This window comes from Notothenia coriiceps, unplaced genomic scaffold (genome assembly GCF_000735185.1).
Source record: "Notothenia coriiceps isolate Sejong01 unplaced genomic scaffold, NC01 NC01_scaffold00037435, whole genome shotgun sequence".
NCBI lineage: Eukaryota > Metazoa > Chordata > Actinopteri > Perciformes > Nototheniidae > Notothenia > Notothenia coriiceps.
In genome coordinates, this window is record NW_011370136.1 from 79716 (window position 1) to 101482 (window position 21767).

General features: G+C 41.4%; 1 protein-coding gene across 2 annotated transcripts in view; it reads left to right on the forward strand.

Annotated features, from left to right (window-relative positions):
• The window catches only part of cacnb3b (calcium channel, voltage-dependent, beta 3b), a 23547-nt gene extending 1780 nt beyond the window's left edge, over positions 1-21767 (forward strand). Inside the window, exons 1-14 of one of the 2 annotated variants that reach the window (XM_010797017.1) lie at positions 9714-9777; positions 12762-12881; positions 13555-13677; positions 13770-13891; positions 14081-14133; positions 14521-14540; positions 14749-14829; positions 17070-17128; positions 17348-17448; positions 17616-17767; positions 18176-18271; positions 18409-18579; positions 18667-18714; positions 18820-21767. In XM_010797017.1, the coding sequence (XP_010795319.1) occupies positions 9733-9777; positions 12762-12881; positions 13555-13677; positions 13770-13891; positions 14081-14133; positions 14521-14540; positions 14749-14829; positions 17070-17128; positions 17348-17448; positions 17616-17767; positions 18176-18271; positions 18409-18579; positions 18667-18696 (1173 nt within the window). In that variant the 5' untranslated portion in view covers positions 9714-9732 and the 3' untranslated portion in view covers positions 18697-18714; positions 18820-21767. Of the gene's footprint in view, positions 1-9713; positions 9778-12761; positions 12882-13554; positions 13678-13769; positions 13892-14080; positions 14134-14520; positions 14541-14748; positions 14830-17069; positions 17129-17347; positions 17449-17615; positions 17768-18175; positions 18272-18408; positions 18580-18666; positions 18715-18819 lie in introns of those variants that run through there. The other variant, XM_010797018.1, reaches the window with a different exon arrangement.

A 21767-nucleotide genomic window follows, 5' to 3' on the forward strand; every position in this document is an offset into this window, starting at 1 on the left:
AAAGCCTGTGCGAATTTGTTAACAGTGGTTAACTTGTGTGGTCAGTATTATTGTGATTAGATGTGTCTCGATCAGAGTCCTGCATCGGGTCGGGTACCCGCGGGTAAAACAAAGATGATGCAGGTCGGGTCGCGGGTGTTGCATAATAAATATATTAAAATAATAATAATTTAGTTTAATGTTTAAATCCTCAGACCTCTCCCCCGCGGGACCGCGCATAATCATAACCTCTGCAGCGCATCAAACTGCTGCTGAGCGCGCCACATTCGAAATGGCTGAGATGAAGCTCTCTAGCGGAGAATACAGCATTTTCAATAACTCTTCCTCAAGAGCGAAATCCAACGTCTGGGAGGCTTTTGGTGTCATCCTAGATGGAGAAAATAACCAACATCCCATGCTTTTTAAGCCAAATATCTAACTGCGTGTGTTAATAATTGCATGTTTTCACTGCTCATAGGATATGCGGGTTCGGGTCGGTTTGCGGACCTTGTGCCGACGGGTCGGGTCGGTTTGCGGAACTAATTGGCAATATGTGCGGGTGGCGGGGCGGGTTCGGTATTGCACGTCGCGGGTGCAGAGCGGGAGCTTGTCTTGAAAATCAGACCCGTGCAGGACTCTGATATGATGACACCCCATAATTGACGTAGAGCTGTTGAGGGCAGAACCATTAACCATTATCTGAAGTCTGCTGCTCTGAGCATGTCAGTTGGAGTTATGACATCATCGTGTTCCATGACAAAGGTGTTTATATTTGAGCTAACGACGTGTCCAGAGATCAAAGGTTTCCATGGTAATCAGTGAGAGGAGAGCATTTTCATTGTTCTGAATGAGAGATAAACCTCTTACATGTGAACGTTTTGTTGAAGAACCGTAACAGATACCGGTGAAATACTTTCGGGTTAACAATGTGGCCTTTTTTCGCAGATTAACTAAAGGTGCGGCTGCTGTGGTGGGGAAAGATGAGGCTGAATTTTCAATGGGGTTTATGGATGCATGTTAAAAGTTGTTGTCACTTCATGCCCCCAAGAGGCATTTTGTTTAATTCTTTTGCTTAATTCTTTTTAATTTTTCAAGCTACGAGATATTTTCCTACGTTTCTCATGAATAATGATGTCTAAGGAATGTAGGGTTTGGGAATTATGGCCGGTTTAAAAGAAAATATGAAGGCAAAATTAAATCTGTCCTCCACTCTAGCTGTGACATCACGCACTCAAATCTGAAGAAGGCCTCTTTACCAAGGTCTGAACAATGTTTAATATTTCTAAAAGTATGAATCCGATTTAAAAGTTGTGTTACACGAATAATATCATATGTAACATTTTAAAGTTGGAATGAGGTTTCTGAGTGAAAGTATGAAGGAGCAGTTAGCAGTTGAAGTTGCATGAGGATTGTTCGAGTCTGAAGAGTTTCTCTATTTACTTGTTAAAAATCTGATGAATTATGGGATGTATCTCTGGAATTATGAAAGTTATGAATAAGAAAAGTAATAGCCATCAATTCCCGACCGAGCTGAACGTTTTGATGTTTGAACAGAGTTTCTGCGATGTGGAATGTGGGAGAAGAAGAGGTGCAAAATAACCCGGCGGAATAATAAAGAATTTCGTGCGTAGCATAACAGATAGTGAACAATCATTCAGCCTCCACCTTATCATTTATCAGGCTATGAAATAATCAATTATATATAACAATAATTGTGTGCACATATCATGCTTACAGTCAAAGTGAGATAAAATAACAAAATACAATTTATATTCCATTATGTCTTATACAACTGTTGACAAATAAATCCACTCTCAACATAAAAACGTCCTCTTTAATATTTACTGTATTATCATTACATGACTTACTCACACTGCATGCTTTTTTTAAGGTATATCAAATGACAACTGTATTCTCTTTATTCACAGTATTTGCAAAAGGTCACATTAACAATACATCTATATTTACAAAAGGTAAGGCAATACCACTTTAATGAAGACAAATAAAGGGTATGAGCTTGGGAAATACAAAATAGCAAACGGAAAATATAGAGTGGACGTTCTGTCTGTAAAAAAGCAATCAATGGTGAAATTGCTGTAAAGGTAATCCCCGTATGTTGTCAAATAACATATAAACCTCTCTTGATATTGTGATCTATGCTTGACTGGCGAATAGAGGACTATCCAAATGAAGAAAAATATGGGTTGCTATAGGTGCTTAAAAGCTTAATCAAAAGTTACCATAACACTCTTTAGGTCACTCTTTTCTAAAGGTCTGATTAGGTGACAAAGATAGAGAGTCATACTGTATTGTTAATAATGAACACAAATGGCTGTAGGTTGACCAACTGTAACACCTGTGAGATGATTTATGATCCAGGACACCTTTGGGGCGACCATCTGCATCTCTATGAGCTTGTTTCCCACCCACAGGGTCTGGACTGTGTTGAAGGTGCTTTAAAAGTCAGAGCATATGATTTTGATCGTGCTGCCAGACTTATCCCGCTGGGAAAAGGTCCTAGATGATGAGATAGATGATTGCAACATTTGCTACAGTCTGTGTCTGGTATAGGCAAACTGCAGGGGTCAAGTCCGTCTGTCAGATTCATCTGCTGTGCTCGAGTGCTGACGTCTCTCCTGCGTCTCGTTGAAGGTTTTTAAATCTCTTCTTTGAGAACAAGTTGCAAATGGCTTGGGTAATTTGAGTCATTTTAATTAGATAACATAACATTTTCGGGGTGATAAGACTGGCTTCACAATATTGAGAAAAGAAAAGTGCGCAAAAGCAAAACACAAATGTTATGTTTAATTTAACAGAGTTATACATTCTAGCATGAGGCAGAGAAAAGGAGGGGAGTTAAGTACATGTCTACTGCAATGGCGGGACAGTAAATTTGTGCTAATTATTGATAGTAAACTGCACTTTATAAAAGAAGTAAAATGTTAACAACATTGAAGTCCTCACCTTAAGCTCACAGCATGGAGATGCATATAAAAAAATCTGTACTAAATGTTTCATCATTTAAAAAATATCGTTTTATTCTTGACTGCACACTAATTTCTGGAAATATTTACTTTGGCATCTTAAAAAAACCTTGTGCCGTGTCCGGCTCAGTAATCTAACCAGGCTGACTGACTGTACTTGTGCTGTGCTTGTGCAGTGTGTGCTTTATCAGAACATAAAGTACACTGTCTGTGTGAAGAGCTGCTTGGTGACACCATCACTCCCTTCACTGGCATCCCAGCAGTCTGTTTGCCCCCTCCCTCCTCTCAGTGTGCGTACTTCAAACAGGGATAAAGTCTGTGTTGGGAACACATGCTGTACCTGCATGTCTGAACCTATCAAGTGCCATACAAACCCCATGAAAGGATTTTGCAGGAGCCAGGTGTCATCTCCCTCCACTCAAAAATCAAAACGCAGCATCCCCGGTGCCTTAAAATAGCCCCTCATCCATAATGCACCAGCACAGCTCTGCCCACACAGGCGCTTCTGATGGGACGGACTGACAGACATCTGCACTCAATGCTTGGGTGCAGCTCGTAAAGCTGCTGCCTCTCCTTCTCCTGCCTGTCTTGCGCTCAGAACTGTGGAGTTTAACTTTCAAACCTTCATTCATTCATGTTTTATTCACATCTAATGCTCATGCAGAATTCGAATGAATGCCTGCTCCTTCTCTCTCACTCCTTTTTTCCCCCTCCTCCGCCTCACTGTTTCCTGCAACCTATCCTATGAATTATAAATCTTTGCTGGAGATTTCGACATTGCCCGTAGTCATGGTTTTATGCTAGTCGGACTGGTTTGTCTTTACATACATATTGTGGATCTCACTGTATCTTGCGCACAACGTTCTACGCGCTATTTGAAGCATGAAGCAATTACATAGTCTTTCCTCTGGCTGTTTTTTAGGTAAAAAATCTCTCATTTACATCTATACCTGTCTCTGCTGTACATACATTCAGCAGCTGGGCAGGTGTCAGAGTACAGCGAGCCATGACAACAAACAGAGGGTCTCACTAGAGACGTCTCCACGTGTCGAACAGAGACACTTACATGGCTCCCATAAGCCTTCATCACAGCACTACTTTCTCCTGTCTCTAAACTTTTGGCTTTTGACATGTTGAAATCCACAGTGGTTGAAATAACACTGTGATCAGACTGTAGAAATGGCTCACGTCGCCTTTGAGATTTTGTCTTTGTAAGTTACAAAGCATGGTTATATATACTTCTCTTCTGGTGCTCATGATCTGGGCTTGATACAGCAGTTCTTAAACAAGAGATATCTCATAGAAAATAACAATTTATATCATAGAAATGAATCCCTCTCATTCTTCACGTATGACCCAAATGTGATGTGGTATATCAGATACCCTGCTACCTGCCTTTATCTTCTTGTTTTTCTGCGTTATTGACGTTTCTGGGCGACACAATCAAAACATAGCAACCAGGTGCCAGATTGTAAGCACGCATCCAAGAGGAAGCAATGAAAATAGCGGACACAGAGAGAAAAAACTTGAATACATCAAGGGCGAAACAGGAGGCAGACAGCTGGTCACATAATGACAGTGAATCTAGAGTTGGCTTTCACCCGTTGGGAAGCACCTTACTCTAATTTGAGCCAGTGAGGAGGGTCCAACTTTGAATGTTATTTTTTTCAAGCCGTAATCAACCAATCCTACTCATTGTGCCTTTAATGATACAACATACAATTACATTTTAGACAATAAAGTGATTCCAACAAAGTGGAAATAACTTTAACCTGTCATTGACCCTGTGCATAAAGCAGTTTGCATAATGAAACAGTCTCCTGAATTTGTCCTTGACTAAACCTGACTTCAACATCATTAAACACTTATGGACTGAAACTGTGCGTCATGACCTTCACCCACCAACAGTGAATGGCCTCACGTATGCTCAGGTGGCTGAATATGTGCAAATCCCTGCAGATACCAGGTGCCAAAAAACCTGTGAAAAGCCTTTCCAGCAGAGCGGAGGCTGCAAATAAATGCCGTTGATTTTTTAAATAGATCAACCAACCACATATGGGCGTTAAATTCAGCTGTTCTCATACATTCCCAAGACGTGACTAAAATGATCATTTGATGCTTTTTAATTTTCTCTGGATCTCACAGTGTGGATTGATTTCTGCATCGTGATAGCAGTGAGAATGGATTCTATTAGCCCGGCTACCGCTGTAAGATTCAGTCCCATCAAACATAACAACACCAGGTAATCTTGTTCGTCACAGTGATGTCGTGATAGAGTCCTGAATGGACTTCACGTGTGGTTGCGATACAGAGTCCCATTGGATAGGCGAGGTATAGAGATGAAGGTAAGAGAGGGGAGTAGCAGAGAGGGTGGGAAGGAGGATATGCAGAGCGGAGAGAGCCTCACTGACGTAGCAAAGGGTTGTGTACTGAGAGTGGTGGAGAATAAGAGAGGAGGGGGGTGTGGAGAAGGAGAAAGGGATAGACTGCTAACAAGCACGCTACAGTACACTTCAATGTTACCCAGGAGAGAGTGCACACCATGACTGACTAGCAGAGAGCGAGCGAGAGAGTCCGGGAGAGAGCTCTCCTACCTCCAACTGAGTAAGTACACTGTTATCTCTTCTGCGTCTAATCTCTGCCGGAAATTGCATTGAAGGCCACTATAGAAAAATATCTATTCATGCTTTTTTGAATAATGCCTGATTAGATTAGATTAGATACAGGTTTACTTTGTAGACAACCTTTCAACTCAGCTCGTCATTTTGATTGAAAGTTTCAGAGATGTGAGTTGATGTATGCGGCTATCAAAGTGGAAGGAATTTTTGTTTGTAACAAATGTAATCGTCCAAACTCCTTACCCTCAGCGCTGACATTTCTGTGGAGTTGCACTGAAGCTGAAAATGGCATTTATTGCAGTTGTGTGACAGAGGAGCGGTGGTGGGAAGCTGTGGGCTTTCTTGCAGGCGTTCATGCTTTCTCTGTTGGTTGGGGGAAGGAGTGCATTTGGGACCGCTAGGCTTCCTGTGTGGGGTCAATTAAATACTGCATGAGACAGAGCACTAAAAGCCTGTCCCGTGAGGAGCGAAGTGCTTTGTGTGTGTGTGTGTGTGTGTGTGTGTGTGTGTGTGTGTGTGTGTGTGTGTGTGTGTGTGTGTGTGTGTGTGTGTGTGTGTGTGTGTGTGTGTGTGTGTGTGCGCGTATGCATATGTGTGTGTGTTGGCGCATCAGTGTGCAATGCCTTGATTAAATTTGATGAACCAGCAATGTTGAGAGGGCCAAAGATTCCAGTTCAGCTTCTGTTTGAGTTCCGGTTTAGAAACAATGCCTTTTTATTACATTTGACTTGTTAAAGACAAGAATAAAGTCAGAATGTATAAACCATTTGCTCTACCATTTTCTATCTATAGGTTTGGCTGGTATTTTCTACGACATTTCTCTATTCTTCTATTTGAAACACCTTCAGTTGATACTGTCTTTCTCGGCTGTATCATCTGCTTTTTGTATACACAAAACTTTCATTTAGAGAAATCAACTCTGCGTACAAATGTTGAAGACCCAAATTTGAAAGAATACACACGGTTTTTATATGTAAATCTGGAATGCATTAATATGTAGGGCATCATTACATATTGATAAGTCTGACATTCCCTGAGTTGGCTCAGCCCACCAGCCAAGAAGACATACCAATTAGGCCCAACTGAAACTTAAATCAGGTCAGCGTGTAACAAACACATCTGATTTAATGAAGGATGCAGCAGCACTGTGCCATTCTGTGCTGCACTGTGGGTACACAGCTTTATGTGGGTTAGCTCCAGCCTCTCTGCACTTTGATGCAGTTTGGTGTAATCAGGTTGAGGGATCCCTGGGGGGGATGAAAGCCTAAGTATGCACAGCAAAGCCGGCAAGGCCAAGTCAACGCGAGGATGAAAGATGGAGATTCCTGGCTGGGCTCACTGCGTTCTGCTCTTCCTCCTCAACTGTATGCCAGCTTCAGTGTCGACCCATCCCTGATGATCCACGTCATTGCATTGTCCTCATTGCTTCAGTAGCATTTCTCCTTTCAGATGGCTAATACAAGATGTTTCCATGCATGCAGAGTTACTGTGAGGACTGGGTGGTGAGAACGCAGTTGTGTTGCGTGTGTTGAAATGTCTTGGAAGTGATTATTTATAGACTGCCAAGGGCTCATTACAGGCAGGGAGAAAAGTATCCTAAGGCAACATCAGAACAGGAGGAGGGTGGAGCTGCTCCGGACAGGATGGAGTATCAATCTGGGTGACTCTCCTATTGATCCGCTCTGCCCTACTCTGGTTGCACTGTCAGGAGACCTCCTCTCCACCTCTGCCGTAATGCTGCCTCAGCTCTTTAATGCACACAAAGATAGAGGTTGGACAGGTTATTACAAAGCTTCTGTGCTTAAATCCGCAGAAGATATGTCAAAATTGGTACTTTGTCTGCTCTGATGTGCCCTTTCGCAAGCCTCGAGATCCCAGTTGGTGCAGAGCTTCTCAGTTGCTTACAGTACAAGAGTGTGGTTAAACTGGGTGGATCTGCAGTGCTCAGCTAGAATGAAAAAAAGGCTCAGCAGCCTTTATAGCAACTGAACTTTGATCAGTCTTTAACCATATTTGGAAAACATAATATTGATACATATTGAAAACAAATTGTGTTTGTCCCTCAAAGATGATAATTGATCAAATAGTATTGTATCAAACCTAGGCTGTGTCGTCACTCGTTTTAAAGAAATCGCCATGTCGTGATGATGCCTAACCTTGATTCTCTTTTCCCTTAATTGTGAACTTTGAAGGGAAGCGCTCAAAAAAGAAACAATATGAAGTACACCTGCACTACATCACCAGGAGGATTGAAGAACACTAGATGTAATAATGTTCTGTAGGAGAGAAACACATAGCACATTATTGCTGCAGAGACTGAGCAGAGACAAGCCTCAGTGCGCTCTGTCTTCTCCATATAGTTCACATTCAGATGGGCGTCAGTGAATATAGCTGAGCCAGTCTCAAATCTGCTTTGCTCTTTCTTGAGGGAATTCATCAAAACTCAGTGAACTTTGACAATCCTCCTCAATCCTCTCCCCACTGCCAAACCCAGTCTGTGATGGGAGGAGTGGAAGGAGCTATTTTTAGACCAACAGAGCAGCAAAAAAACCCTGTAAAAATGAGGCTCTAATATCTGTTCCTTTTCTCTCTCCCCTTCGGTACCTCTGTTTCTGTTATACTAACTCACCTTATCACCGTATCTTTACCATTATTTCCCCACCTTTTGGATTCAATTTAATTAGCTTCAACAGTTAAAAAACATGCAATGATGCACATTTATAAAAATAACTTGAATTTGAACTCTCTGTCTTGCTCCATCAATCGAATTTGCTATTCAGGCATGTTCCCTCCCTTCTTCCTGTTTCTGGCTCTTTTTTCCTTGTGTTTAAGCTCTCTTTCCATCTTTGCCTTCCTCTCCTGCTGTTCGAAAAGCTGTTACTCGATGGTGCACAACATTAATGATGAAAATAGTCACCCTATCTTCTCGACACCAGAGGCATCCACAGGGAGCTAGCATGCTCTTACAACAATAACACATCTCTGCATTTATACGTGTGCTCGCTTCCCTTTCATTTGAAAAAGCCATGTTGAAATATAGCCCTGAGACATGTTCTGCTAAGAGCCCTGGTGGAGTGCACTTATTTCTTAAGCAGCCAAAGTTGAATGAGGGTGAGAGAGCGCATGCTGCCAGCATAATGGATGCTAAAGTAGGGTCCTCAGTGCCTGGGGCAACCTGGAGAGAAGGCATCCAGGCCTGGCGTAGGAACAACAAGGCTTGTCTCCTACAATAGAAACCTCTCTGATGGCTTATTAAGACATCTGATGGACTCTAGATGGCTATTTGCTGACTCACCGCTGCATTTCTGTTCTGTGGGCTCATGCATCACCTTCCTGTCAGGAGGATGGTGCAGGGCAGGCAGACGGGCACAACCCTGCCCTCCTCTTGTCCTCTCTTCTCCCTCTTTCATTTCTCCATTCATGTCCTCCTCTCATTCTGTCTCACAGCCCTCTGTGTTGTTGAAGCAGTCACCTGTTTAGCAAAGAGAGCTAATTGGCAGGAGATTGATGTAAATAGACTGAGGTGTCTCTCAGCGTTAAAGGAATACGTTTGGGAAGTTTTCCTTTTACCTGAAGCGTGAATCAAAAAGCACAGAGGAGCTGTACAGATTGGGAACAGGCAGATTTTTTATTTGAGATATTTAACTTGACATGACTTGACTTTTGAGCATGGCTCAATCTTTATTCTAGGTTAACATTGAATTTATATCTGTGTACAAATAAAGATAATGGTGTAAGAGTAGACCCAGATTTAGGTTGATTTCATGTCACTCTTTCAGGATCTCTTGAAATGGGCAGAAGAGACATAACAGAAATGTATTAATGTGATGCTAGGGAGAGGAGAGGGGGGGAGAGGAGATGTTGAGGTGCATGACACCAGAAAAAACTCCTTTTCTTACACGAGGGCTGGCTTGCAGCTGAAGAAACCCACTGTACTGTACCAGTGCACGGGCATATGCACACCAGTGCTGCAGTCAGGGCATCAATTTTGTATAGGAAATGGCTTTTTGAGGCAGCGCAGCAACGTCAGCTGTGCAGCACTTAGGCTAAGCGCGCCTCCCTCTCTCTCCCCCCTGTAACCGTGGGCTGAGGGGAGGAGGGTTCCGCCTTTTCCGTGCAATGGGGGAGAAGCGAGCGCTGGCAGCATTATCATGTCTGCCTCTGACTCCAGCGCCACAGGACTCATCTGTAACAAGGTACGCTGTTGATGCTCCCCTCTTTGTTTGATCACGCTGCATGCAAACTCAGTCTCTCCATTCCCCTGTCTGTCTGCTCTGAGACGTCTCCTCTCTTCTCTCTGTTCTTCTCATCTCCTCTCCCCTCTCACTCTTGTCTCAACAGAAGTCTATTCCTGTTCACTCACTTTGCCAGCATCTTCCCACTTTTCCCTCTGTCTGATTATCTTCTCTTGGCTCACTTTACTGAAAACAAACAGTTAGTCTACCCATCTCAACTCTGTATAGACTACTTTACAGCTTTGCATTGAACTTGTTCCTGACTAAGAAGACCATCTGTTGAATGTCATTGAGTTTGTCTCGGTTTTTTATTAGTCTTATCTCATGTCTTTGTATGAAGTCTTTCCTACCTCTCAATATTGAGGTTGAGCCCAGACATCTGTGAGTAAGTTTGCTTTGTCAGTTTCAGGATGACACATTGGGTGTGCAACAGTCTCTTGGAGACCACAAGTTTAAACAACATTTAAAGAGATCATTAAGCAAATGGATAAGGCACAATATCCACAGTCAAGTGCAAATAATGAAGTCTATTTTTCTTATGAAAATCCCTATTTGTGTGCCATCTAGCAGGTCAGCAAGAACACGTGGGGAAACACGTGTACTAAAATGACTGTGACCTGAGAAGGAACCCACTTATTGAGCTGTTACTGACGACTCATAATACAGCACAGGACAAAACTGTGGAGTTTGTCGAAAATATTAACATTGGAAGCACCTTAGAGAGTATGGTAACAATTTCAACATTGACCATACAGGAATGGGTGGAAACTTTTAAAATACAATTGATGAAAAGGTGAATTAACCAGGAGTTTTTGGTTAATTATACTGTTAAGAGGGTCTTCTTTTCCACATTAGTTTTAGTCTCTGTTCTGTTGGCTGGTGAGTTGAAACACCAAGGTGCACATCTAGAGAAATACAAAATAACAAAGAGTCTGAAATCTCTGACTGGAAATGGCTTTGAAAGCACTAAGGGACGTGAGGTGACTTTCTACTTAGTGATGAGCTGTAATGTGGGAATATAAGGCTTTTAGCACACAGTTGAAAGGCACTAAGGAAAAGAGAAAATGAGATGCAGATGCCTTATCATTTAAGATTATGTAAAACTTACCACACAACTTAGAAAATATGTTACACAATGTAACAAGTAATAAGAAATTTGTGACTATTCTATCCCGTTTTGCTTTGAAAGCTCCAACAGTTAACTTCATGTCAGTAGTGGGCCATCAGGGAGCAGCACACTTTAGTGGGGACAAAATATTCTAGGACTAATGGCTTTGAGAACATTATGGTTCAATATGAAAATGTGGTGTGCTTAATATCTGGTTCTCTGCATCTGCCATTGGATTTTCTGCAGGATTTGCACAAGCCAAAAAACAGAGAGCAAAGATAATGAGCTAAGCATTTTGTACAATTGAAAGTCTTTGGGACTCAGTGTGATGCTTTGACAAAGGATTTTGGGATCGGGACGTCAGCAAAGAGAAAAACACTGGCAGTCCTGTGATTCAACCTTAGCGAATTGTGTTTTTAGTTTTCTCTAATCTGTCATATTTTATCCACGCAGGAATATTTCATACTGCTGTTGTCTCTCTTCATCACATCAAAATAACATACATTTGCAATATCATACAAATGTAGTGGCGAGGACAATTTATAGATACTTTATGTTGTGCTAAAGAGACACACTCCTTCTGTCTGCATCCCTTGTTTCTCCTGGACACTCTTTAGGTTCTGCTCCACCTCGATAGCTTTATAGGAAAAAAGCCAACAAGGGAGGGGAGTTTTGTAGAAGAGGGAGGATGAGACAGGTATGGGGGAAACGAGGTCGAAGAAGAATGATGTCTTTTTTGAGCTATATTTATCTCATGTTGGTGCTCTTGTCTGGTATGTAAGGAGGGATCCAGCCCCGCACCCTGCTGGGACAGCACCCTGCGGGGGGGGGAAGTGAAGGGTGCTGATGGGGTGAGAGGACAAATGTAGTGAGGTTAGCTTTGTGAGAGTTTCATCAGTCTGGAAGTTTAGAGGGTAGAAGGTTCTGTATCTGTCAGTACTGTGAATGTGCTGACTATTTACTTTACTCTCTTTTAAAGTGTAACATAAGAGACAGATGTTTTTTCTGTTATTTGGTGATTTGACTTGAAATATTAGAAGTGAGAGTAGAGCTACGAGCCACATGCTCTAATGCTTTTTTGGGAATGTTATTGAAAAAATGTAGATTTGTGTTTTTTTTTTATGTATTCTCTCCAAACTAAAATGTCCATGCAAAATGTTCTGATAGTGTTGTTCTATAGTACGTCCACTGATCGAAAGGCAGTTGAACTACATCTGCTATCAATTATCGCTCTCATATGCAAGTTTGTTACCACAAGTTAAAACTTTTAATTACTTGGATAATTAATATATCCTTTACATTACGAATGTCTACTTACATATAACATACACATCGGAATGTGTTTTTTATTGAATTTAAAATGTGTTGACTTTCAAATAACATACACTTTTTCTTGTGTAGTGACTCAACCCCACCAGACAGTTTGTTAAAATGGCACGCTCTGGAGTCAATTGATAAACAATAGATTTAAATAGTTGTTTTATCAAGTTTTACTTGTCAGTTGTGTTTTTTCCTTTGTTGAGGACACTGGGCGTTTGCCAACATCTGGTTCACCTGGCTGAGTGGATAAATAGACTCCAAGCACTGTGCTGGTTGTTGGTGTTGTTGCAGAACTCAGGCACAGGTTCCCCTGAGACATCTGCTTTGGAAAGCTGCAGGAACTCACTGGTCCTGGCAGGCCGGGTCACATGGCTTCAGGACGACAGGCTGGTTCAGAGACAGGTTAAACCAAGAGAAAGTAGCAACAGCTGCTACGAGGTGTTGGGTATGGTATCCTGTTGGATTTATCTCCTCTCTGCCCGGGCTGTAACAGTTATTCTCCCCTCCTTTCTCTCAGGGTTCAGCCGATTCCTACACTAGTCGACCCTCGGATTCCGACCTGTCCCTGGAGGAGGACCAGGAGGCGTCTCGGCGTGAAGCCGAGCGCCAGGCTCAGCTGCAGCTGGAGAGAGCCAAGGTGAGAGCCTGAGGGACGAAGGTCAATGATCTACTTTAAATTCACCTTCAATTCCTGAGAAGCAGTCTGTAAACAGCTGCGTCATGTTAAAATGAAAACCTTTATTGCCCCAAGGGGAATTTGCTTTGCACAGACAGCACAAAATAGTACCAAAAACTTTAACAACCATCTATAACATATCACAGCCTAATATAACATTCAAAAGAAACATGAGTACCAAACATTTTCTTTGCAAAACATAATTTAAAAAACAAATAAAGTACGTACTGTACATACTTAGGACTTTGTGGACTTTCAACACACTGATTTAATCCGGTTGTATATTTATAAAGATCTATAGACCCTAATCTGTGATACTGGGCAACATAAAAAGATGACTTCACTTCAGTTATCTATAGAGGTCAAATTAATCTTCAAACGAAATATATTGGTGCCCTTTATGTTGTGTGTCTACAATAAATCTCAAGAGGAAATACAAATACAGGGAAGGTACAAGTTTGATAACATAAGTATAGATTAGAAAAGGTGCAACAAATATATCAAGAAGATACTGTACAAAATGCTATAACAAATGTATACAGTATGACAGTTTAGTGCAGCATGTGCAAGAATAATGAAAGCGCAATGATACTGTAGATGCTCGTTGTTTAACCTTCTTTTCTTCTGTAAACAGGCCAAACCAGTAGCATTTGCAGTGAAAACCAATGTGAGTTACTGCGGAGCCCTTGATGAAGACTGTCCGGTCCAAGGGGCTGCTATTAACTTTGAAACCAAAGACTTCCTGCACATAAAAGAGGTGAGAGGCCTTCTGCAAATAAAGACCTTTATTATGAATGATTTTGCAGCATGACACTTGATTTATAAAATATGTTTTTGACTATCATGCAGAAATACAACAATGATTGGTGGATTGGTCGGCTGGTGAAGGAAGGGGCAGACATCACCTTCATCCCCAGCCCGGTGAAACTAGAAGCCATGAGGATAAAGCAGGAGCAGAAAGCAGCAGCGAGGTCAGGAGTCTCTACGTGTCTCTGCCTCTCTGTGTTTCCACCAGCTTCCTGTCTCACAAACTCTTTGAAAACTTTTTTTGTTTGTTGACGTAACTTGTTCCTGCTCATGTGTTACTCTGTTTTGGAAGTCTAAATTGCCTCCTGAGGGGATTCTCGCATAATGAAGCTTTGCATTATGTTGCTCCGCAGGAAAGGAGGGAACGCTTCATCTGGAGGCTGGAGGTCAACCCCGCCGTCTGCAGGTACGTGAGGCCGGAGGAGTCCTGTTGCTGTGTCTGCTCCTTCTCTTCTGGGACTGCATGCTCTTATGGGGTTAGACCTAGAGTACATACAGGGCTTTTCCAATGCTAAAATGTTCCCTTTTAGTAGAAATGTGTGTGTTTGGAAACATTGTTTGCCTTTTTACATGAAAATAAGCTTACAATAATTATGTGAGATGGCCACGGAATTGTGATCAACCTTGCAAAATTACACTTAAAAAGCGCACACATTGCTTCACTGCAGCATGGCATGCATGTTTTCTCTTAAATAACCTAAATACTCATATATGTCCAACTCAAATAATTATTTATTTCCACTTATTAGCTTTTGTCAATCTTGTTTAATGTTCGTTTTGTTTATTCTGAAAGCCAAACAGAAGCAGAAGCAGGTATGTTCTTCATTGGGCCTCTTCCTTTTCTCTTTATTATTTAAGAACAACCTTAATTATATTGCTACACTTCATGCATATCAGTGCATTTCTATGGCTATCTACATGCAGAGTGGCTACTATGTGCTAACTAAATGTGTGTGTTATAATAGTAAATTCACTTCAACAATGTGCCTCCAAACCCTGTCTGTGCTTGTGGCCTGTGCAGACTGAACATGTTCCTCCATATGATGTGGTCCCTTCTATGCGGCCTGTGGTGCTGGTTGGTCCTTCGCTGAAAGGCTATGAGGTGAGGCAAACATCAAAATGCTTTGTAGTTTGGTTGGCTTATTCAAGTCTTGTCTTGGTGATTGGAGTAAAAACCTTGATGGATCAGCTAACACTGGACCATATTTCTGTCAGTCACTGTGTCTCTCTTCATACTGAGGGTATTAAAGTAGAATTTAAAAAATGGTACACGTAATGCTTTCAATGAACAATGAATCCTACTCTCACTTTTCTTCACTATTAAATTGCCTTTATCTGTTCTCTATGACAGCTTTAAGGTGGATTTCTATTAAATTTGGCTCGCACATTTTGTTCCCCTGAGGGTGAATTCCTATCATTTTGGTGATCCCCTGATGTTTCCGCTAGAACCATCGTCAGGTCATCATTTACATTTTTCCGAAATTTGGGTTACGACCAAAAACCTACTAAACTATACCCAGTCTATTTTCATGCTAGCACACTACACTAACATGGTAAACATGTTAAATATTATGTTTAACAGGCATGATAGCATTTCACTAATAGCATTCGCCTTAGTACATCCTCACAGATGCTAATCTATCACTTTCTGCTGTGGTAATTTAAGGTTCCCTTTTTTTGTTGTATACAGTTTGATTATTGTTTAAGCCATAGATGTGATATGTCAGTGTTTAGACTCGGTCTTGTTTGGCCTGTCAATGTTTGCTCCAGTTTAATCTGAACTGTATTGTCTGGTCCAGTATGGTCTTGCCTGGTTTGATCTTAAGGGAATCACTCTCGCCTCCATTATCCCATTAACACTGATACTAAACCCCGCAGTCACATCCCGATGGAATTATAGCACACACCAGGAATCTAAGACTCATTTTGATTCATACGGAGCAGCATGCATGTCCTTTTATTCTAGCTACTGTGTGTTATATTCTCCTATGCTGCACACATGCGAGATAAGATGAAAACACATTGCGTTTCAACTCGATTAATTTGAGAATATGTCAATTTCCAATGACTCTGTGGATGAATGCTGAAATGTGAGGCGTGTAATTGAACAGAATGTCTCTGCGCTTTAACATTTTCCTTCTCCCTCGCTCTCTCCTCTGTGAATTCGCAGGCTGTGTGCCAAGCCGTTTGTTTTGTGTGTGTGAAATATTTATGCATTGCTCTGGTGATGTGCTTTGGGGATGCTCCAATGGTGAACGCCAGCCTTCCTCCCTCTCTCTTCCCCTCTCGTTCTCTTTTTTCTCTGCTTTGTCTCTTGTGCATGGTATTATTTTTAGTTGCTCACCATTGCTTTCTCTCTCTTGCACTCATTTCCCCCTCTCATTGCCTTTCCTCCAGCTCTCTGTTACATCGTGAAGGGAGACACCACTGTGAGCTTCATCCCCTATTCTGAAGGCCATACATTTTTCAGAACTCTTTGAAAATAGACTGCTTAACTTATCATCTGCAGAGAGCACACACGCACGCACGCACACACACACACCTAACTATTTCTCTCCATGTCATCTGTAACGATCCTTTCCTCACACGTTTGAAGACATATGAACTACATCAATAAATTAAATGCTCTGACAAAAAAAGGGAAAATATCTGGTATCTATGAGGGTCGCAGGCCAGAACATGACATCTGTAACGATGACATACTCTTGACACTAAAATGTTGGTTAAAAGCAGATACATGTTTCTATAAGTCACCATATTTCGCCAAATATAAATATTACTCTTGACACTAAAATGTTGGTTAAAAGCAGATATAAGTAACTGAGTAATGAGAAAAAAGACTACGAGCACTGTTGGTATAAACAGACAATGGACTCAAGTATCTGTATCAAAGTACTGAAGAGTGGTCTAAAAAAAAGGAATGAGCTGTGGCTGGACAGCTGACTAATACAGATAAAGGGGGCACACAGACCAATGAGAGGAGGGAGACAATGAGTCAGGTGACAACAGGACTCATTTGGGACAGGTGAAAGCAATCATGGCAGGGCAGCCAATCACATCTGCGGGAAACACAAGTATTTAAAACAAGAGTCAAAGTTGAATATAAAAACATTACAGGAAAAAATAGGTAACATCTGGAAACATTGGAGGAGAGACAGAACCTTTACTCCTGTTTTGGGTGCTCATTCTGAGAAACTTATAATTGAGATCAATAAGGGGACTTAAACAAACGTTTTACCAAGATTAAAAGGGAGTGAGTGATATGAATGTGTGTTTGTATTTTGTCTTGTATCTCAAGTCTTTTACCTTCTCTTCCCTTTTTCTCTCCCATCTGTCCCCTAGGTAACAGACATGATGCAGAAAGCCTTGTTTGACTTCCTAAAGCACAGATTTGATGGCAGGTGGGTACGGCTGTCTGTGTTGCTCTTCTTCAGCTGCAGCTCAGTGTACAGTAACACTGTGACCGAGCTACAGCGTTGTCCGTGGGATTATCACGTTTCATGGTCAATAGGACACATGGTGATGACGATTTATTTTAAGCTGTAAGAGAGCACAAGTTCATCTCATCCTTTGAAACTGAACATTTGTGGATGTGATGTGATAAGACGGTTCTTCTGCAGGATCTCTATTACACGGGTGACTGCTGATCTGTCGCTGGCGAAGCGCTCGGTGCTGAACAAGAAGGCCATAATGGAGAGATCCAACACACGCTCCAGTCTAGGTGAGTGACAAGACAGTTGTCTTAGATCTTCTTTCTGCTAAATAAAGATTAATACCTGCTAAGAATAGATGCATCCTCTGTCTTTAATGCCAAGTCAACACTGAACTGATGTTGCTCTGTTAAGCATGTCTCACATAACTCCTCGTCTTCCTTTGGTTTGTTGACAGCTGAGGTGCAGAGTGAGATAGAGAGGATCTTCGAGCTGGCCAAGTCTCTTCAGCTGGTCGTCCTGGATGCTGACACTATCAATCACCCCGCACAACTCCTCAAAACCTCTCTCGCTCCCATCATCGTCTATGTCAAAGTCTCCTCCCCTAAAGTAAAGCACAACCCACTTGAACTTCAAAAATCGTGTTTTTCCTTTGCAGTTGTTTTTTTAAAATGTATTATTAAAGTTAGAGCTGAAACAGTGTGATTATAGATAACCTCATTAACACCACAAACGTTTTGATAATTGATTTTACTCTATACTGAATGTATTTGGGTTTACACAAATGACAATACAATTAACAATGACATTTTGTATTGGCTTATGATGCCGGGTTAGTGTAGAAAGAAGATTACGTTCAGATTTCATAAGGAATGCCATGATGCTCTCCCTGGTATGACAAAATTGAAGAAGAAAATGAGGGAAATTGAATCACAACGTGCATTGGAAAAGCTTTATTACTTGGGTTTCTCTTTTTTCATACTGCTTGACTGTCTTTGTCTCTTGCTCATCTCACAGGTCCTTCAGAGGCTGATCAAATCTCGAGGGAAGTCACAAAGCAAACACCTCAACGTCCAGATGATGGCAGGAGACAAGCTCGCACAGTGTCCACCTGTATGTCACTCTGCCTTAAAGTCATTATGTACTTCCAATGCTCAGACAGGCTTTTCCATACATCCTTCATACAGCGATCTTTAATAGACACAGAGGGGTGTGACTCATCTCTCATATCTCTTTCTTTCACTCATTAGGAGATGTTTGATGTCATCCTGGATGAGAATCAGCTGGAGGATGCATGTGAACACCTGGCAGAGTACCTGGACATTTACTGGCGTGCTACGCATCTCCCCAGTGCTGCCCCTGTTAACCCTTTACTGGACCAAAGTGTGGTCACCCCCCCCTCAGCTAACTCCAGCCAACAGGTAGCACAAACACACAACTGATGCTTTATTATCATTTTAACTGCATTATTAACCCCAACGTTTCTGCCTCCTGTGTCCTTTCACTAGTTTTCTGAGACTCAAGAGTTGATAGAATGATCACTACCACAGATATAGGTGAGAAAACCTGATTCTCTTTCTTACTTTGGCGAGCTTGAATCTTTTGCTACTGGTTTGTGGTACCGTTTTCTCTGGTGAAATGCTTCCTCTGCTTCACTGCAGGAAGCCTGTGCTGTCGGCTGGGGTCAGACTAGAAGGTCATAGAGCACAGGGACCGGGCGCCACCAGGGGGCAGCAGCAGCCCTCATCTCTCCAAAACAAGCCATCACCTTCTCTGGTCACACCTGGAGAGAAGAAGAGACCAAGAGGAGAGTCCCTCCGGAGAGAAAGAGCAGGAGGCTGGTGAGCTGCAGGAAGAGGAGACACAACAAGATGAAGAGGAGAAGGAGGAGGAGGAAGCTTCAAGAGAGGAGCCTGCACCTCACTGCTGCCCCCTCGCGAAGAACTCCCTGCTCCAACCGCGAGGCAACAACTCAGGGCTGCTTCCTACAGCTGCACAAGTGCTGGCAACAAAAACCAGTACAGAAGTGCAGCCACTGCACACATCCTCTCCTCACCCTTCCTCCCACCCTGACCTTGTTCTTAACTCCTTGCTTTCACTCTGGAGGTCACAAACCCCCACCTGGCAGAGCTGAGCCAGCCCATGTGTGATCAGGGCTGCACCGGACACACATGGGCTAATTCAGCTCTCAATGTAGACAAATAACCCCTCAGTGAAGGCAGAGTATGTCAGCATACAGAACCGTAGCATAGCAACGCTATCAGTAACACAAAATACAAACAAGAGTAGCTTCCCGTTCCCAAGGTTTCCTCTCTAGCCAGAGTGCAGAGAGTGACAGAAAATCAAGTTTGTATGTCCTCTATTTCTACAGCTCGCTGTGAGCTGTCATTCCAGTTTAACCAAATAATTCCTCAAAGGCAAACTTGAGTCATGATGGACTCACCTGTGTTGGGACTCCAAGGAAATGAAAATGTTCCTCTTCCTTTTTATTATGTAGCCTTTTTAAATGATTTTTGTTTTTACAGTAACAATCTTTACTTCTATCTGTAACTCGGTGTAGCTGATCACATATCTGTACAGTACGCAACAGTGATGCAAAACTCATGCATGATAAGCACATACTTGCACATCAGCAGAATATATATGCATCTTTTGTCACAGCTGTGAATGTATAAATGCTGGTCCATTGTCTAAAAAAGGATTATTTACAATAACTGTGGTTTGTTTGCAGATGTTTGTTTCTAAATAGAAAGGAAATCAACCATGATAAACTGTGGTTATTGTCATATATGAATATATTTTAACCCTTAGAAATTTAAATTCTTCTTTATGAAGAATTTAACCAACCCAGTCATGTAATTCTTAGCTAAATTTAAATACTGGATATTTACTGATGTTAAACATGTGTTGGTTTCCTCCAGAAAAGAAGGACAGAGGCATTGTAACAGTCACAGACTTTCAGTTCTAGCACACCTGATATTTATTACTAAAGCAAAACAATGATTCGGTCCTTGTTTTGGGGAAACCATACTTCTAACTCCAGATGACTTCAATTGTGTTTTGGGAACAGAAATTGCCATTGGCTGTTTTTAAAATTCATATTTCTCTTGCAGACTTAAAAACACATTGAGTCACGTAACTGTATGATTTCCAAAGACAATAGATGTATATATTAATAGCAAATGTTACTTCAGCATGTGTGCTGAATTAAATTCTTGGTGATTCTAGCACTAAATTAAACATCACTACAGTCAGAAACATATCCTCTCCATATCTCCACATTTTACCACATCAGTGGTGTCATTAACATTTCACACTCCACTGCTACTCAGTGGTGTAGTGAAGGAGTGGATGGATTATATCAATGAAGCATCAGAATTATTAACTCATTATATTTTATTACAGCTCGACATGTGTGCAGCTGGCCGATAAGTTTATGGAAGGTGACCTCTAGTGGTAAAGATGTGTTATTTCTCAAGCCTCTCAAACTGAGATATAAATTATGCTTCCACATTAATTAAGAATATTTACAAAAACGAGTTAATTGTCTTTGCTGTAAACACTAACAGCGTAATGCAAAAATATAATTTGTTTTTCTTCACGCTATTGCACTTCATTTCATATCTTATACTCCCAAAAAGTACTGCATCTCCACATTAATCACATCTATTCCCTCCACAAGTACATCTGCTTTTCCATATACAACTATAGTTTCAGCACATATGTAAATAATCTAATGTATGTGCATGGCAAATTGTATTCTTGTTTCATCTGGAGGGCTTTTTAGGACCATCGTTACACAAGCCATTCAGTCTTCAGAGTAAACAAACATGATCTACATAACCAGTCACATGTATCCAGGCTTAATTGTACATACTGTACATTCAATATGCATATATTCTTATTGATATTATCAAATTGCACAGAAATAACAGATGCTGACAGGAAGTAAAGGTTTTAGTCACACGGTACACAGTTCTATAATCAACGCCTCAGAAAGCATGTGTTTTTATGTATTTTCCTCTCTTTTAAGAATGATGCACTGCAGTTATTTTGGACCACAGTGAAGTCTGCTTCCACTGGCACCCATATTCATTTCTGAAGGACAAGGTTTGAGGTACATAAAGTCTACTTGTTGAAACACAAAGAGCAAACTGATATATAAGAAAACAAATCAGCTCCTCATATTTGTTTAATTTCTATTGCAGGATATTTCTATCAAAGGTGATTTATTCTTTGGATGTCCAAAGCACAATTTTTTACAACTATCATTTCCTATTGTGTTTCACCTGCCTAAATTCTGTATGCAATACAAAGTCTAGCATTGACGAGACACTAGCTGAGACTATCAAGGTATCTCCTCAGTTATGATGGGGTATAATTGCACTATTATTATTTATATGTCTGCTTTACAATGCAATAAATGCACTGAACGTTATGCTGTACCCTCCACCAATAGTGAACAAGTTTTCTGGTCTGATGACGATGTCAACATTTCTCGTGGTTTCTGACTAGATAAATGATATCCAACAATGTCTGATGATGATGTGTACAGGGTGCGTCTTTTGTCTAGCACATTTGAAAGAGGGGGTGAATAAAACACAACATT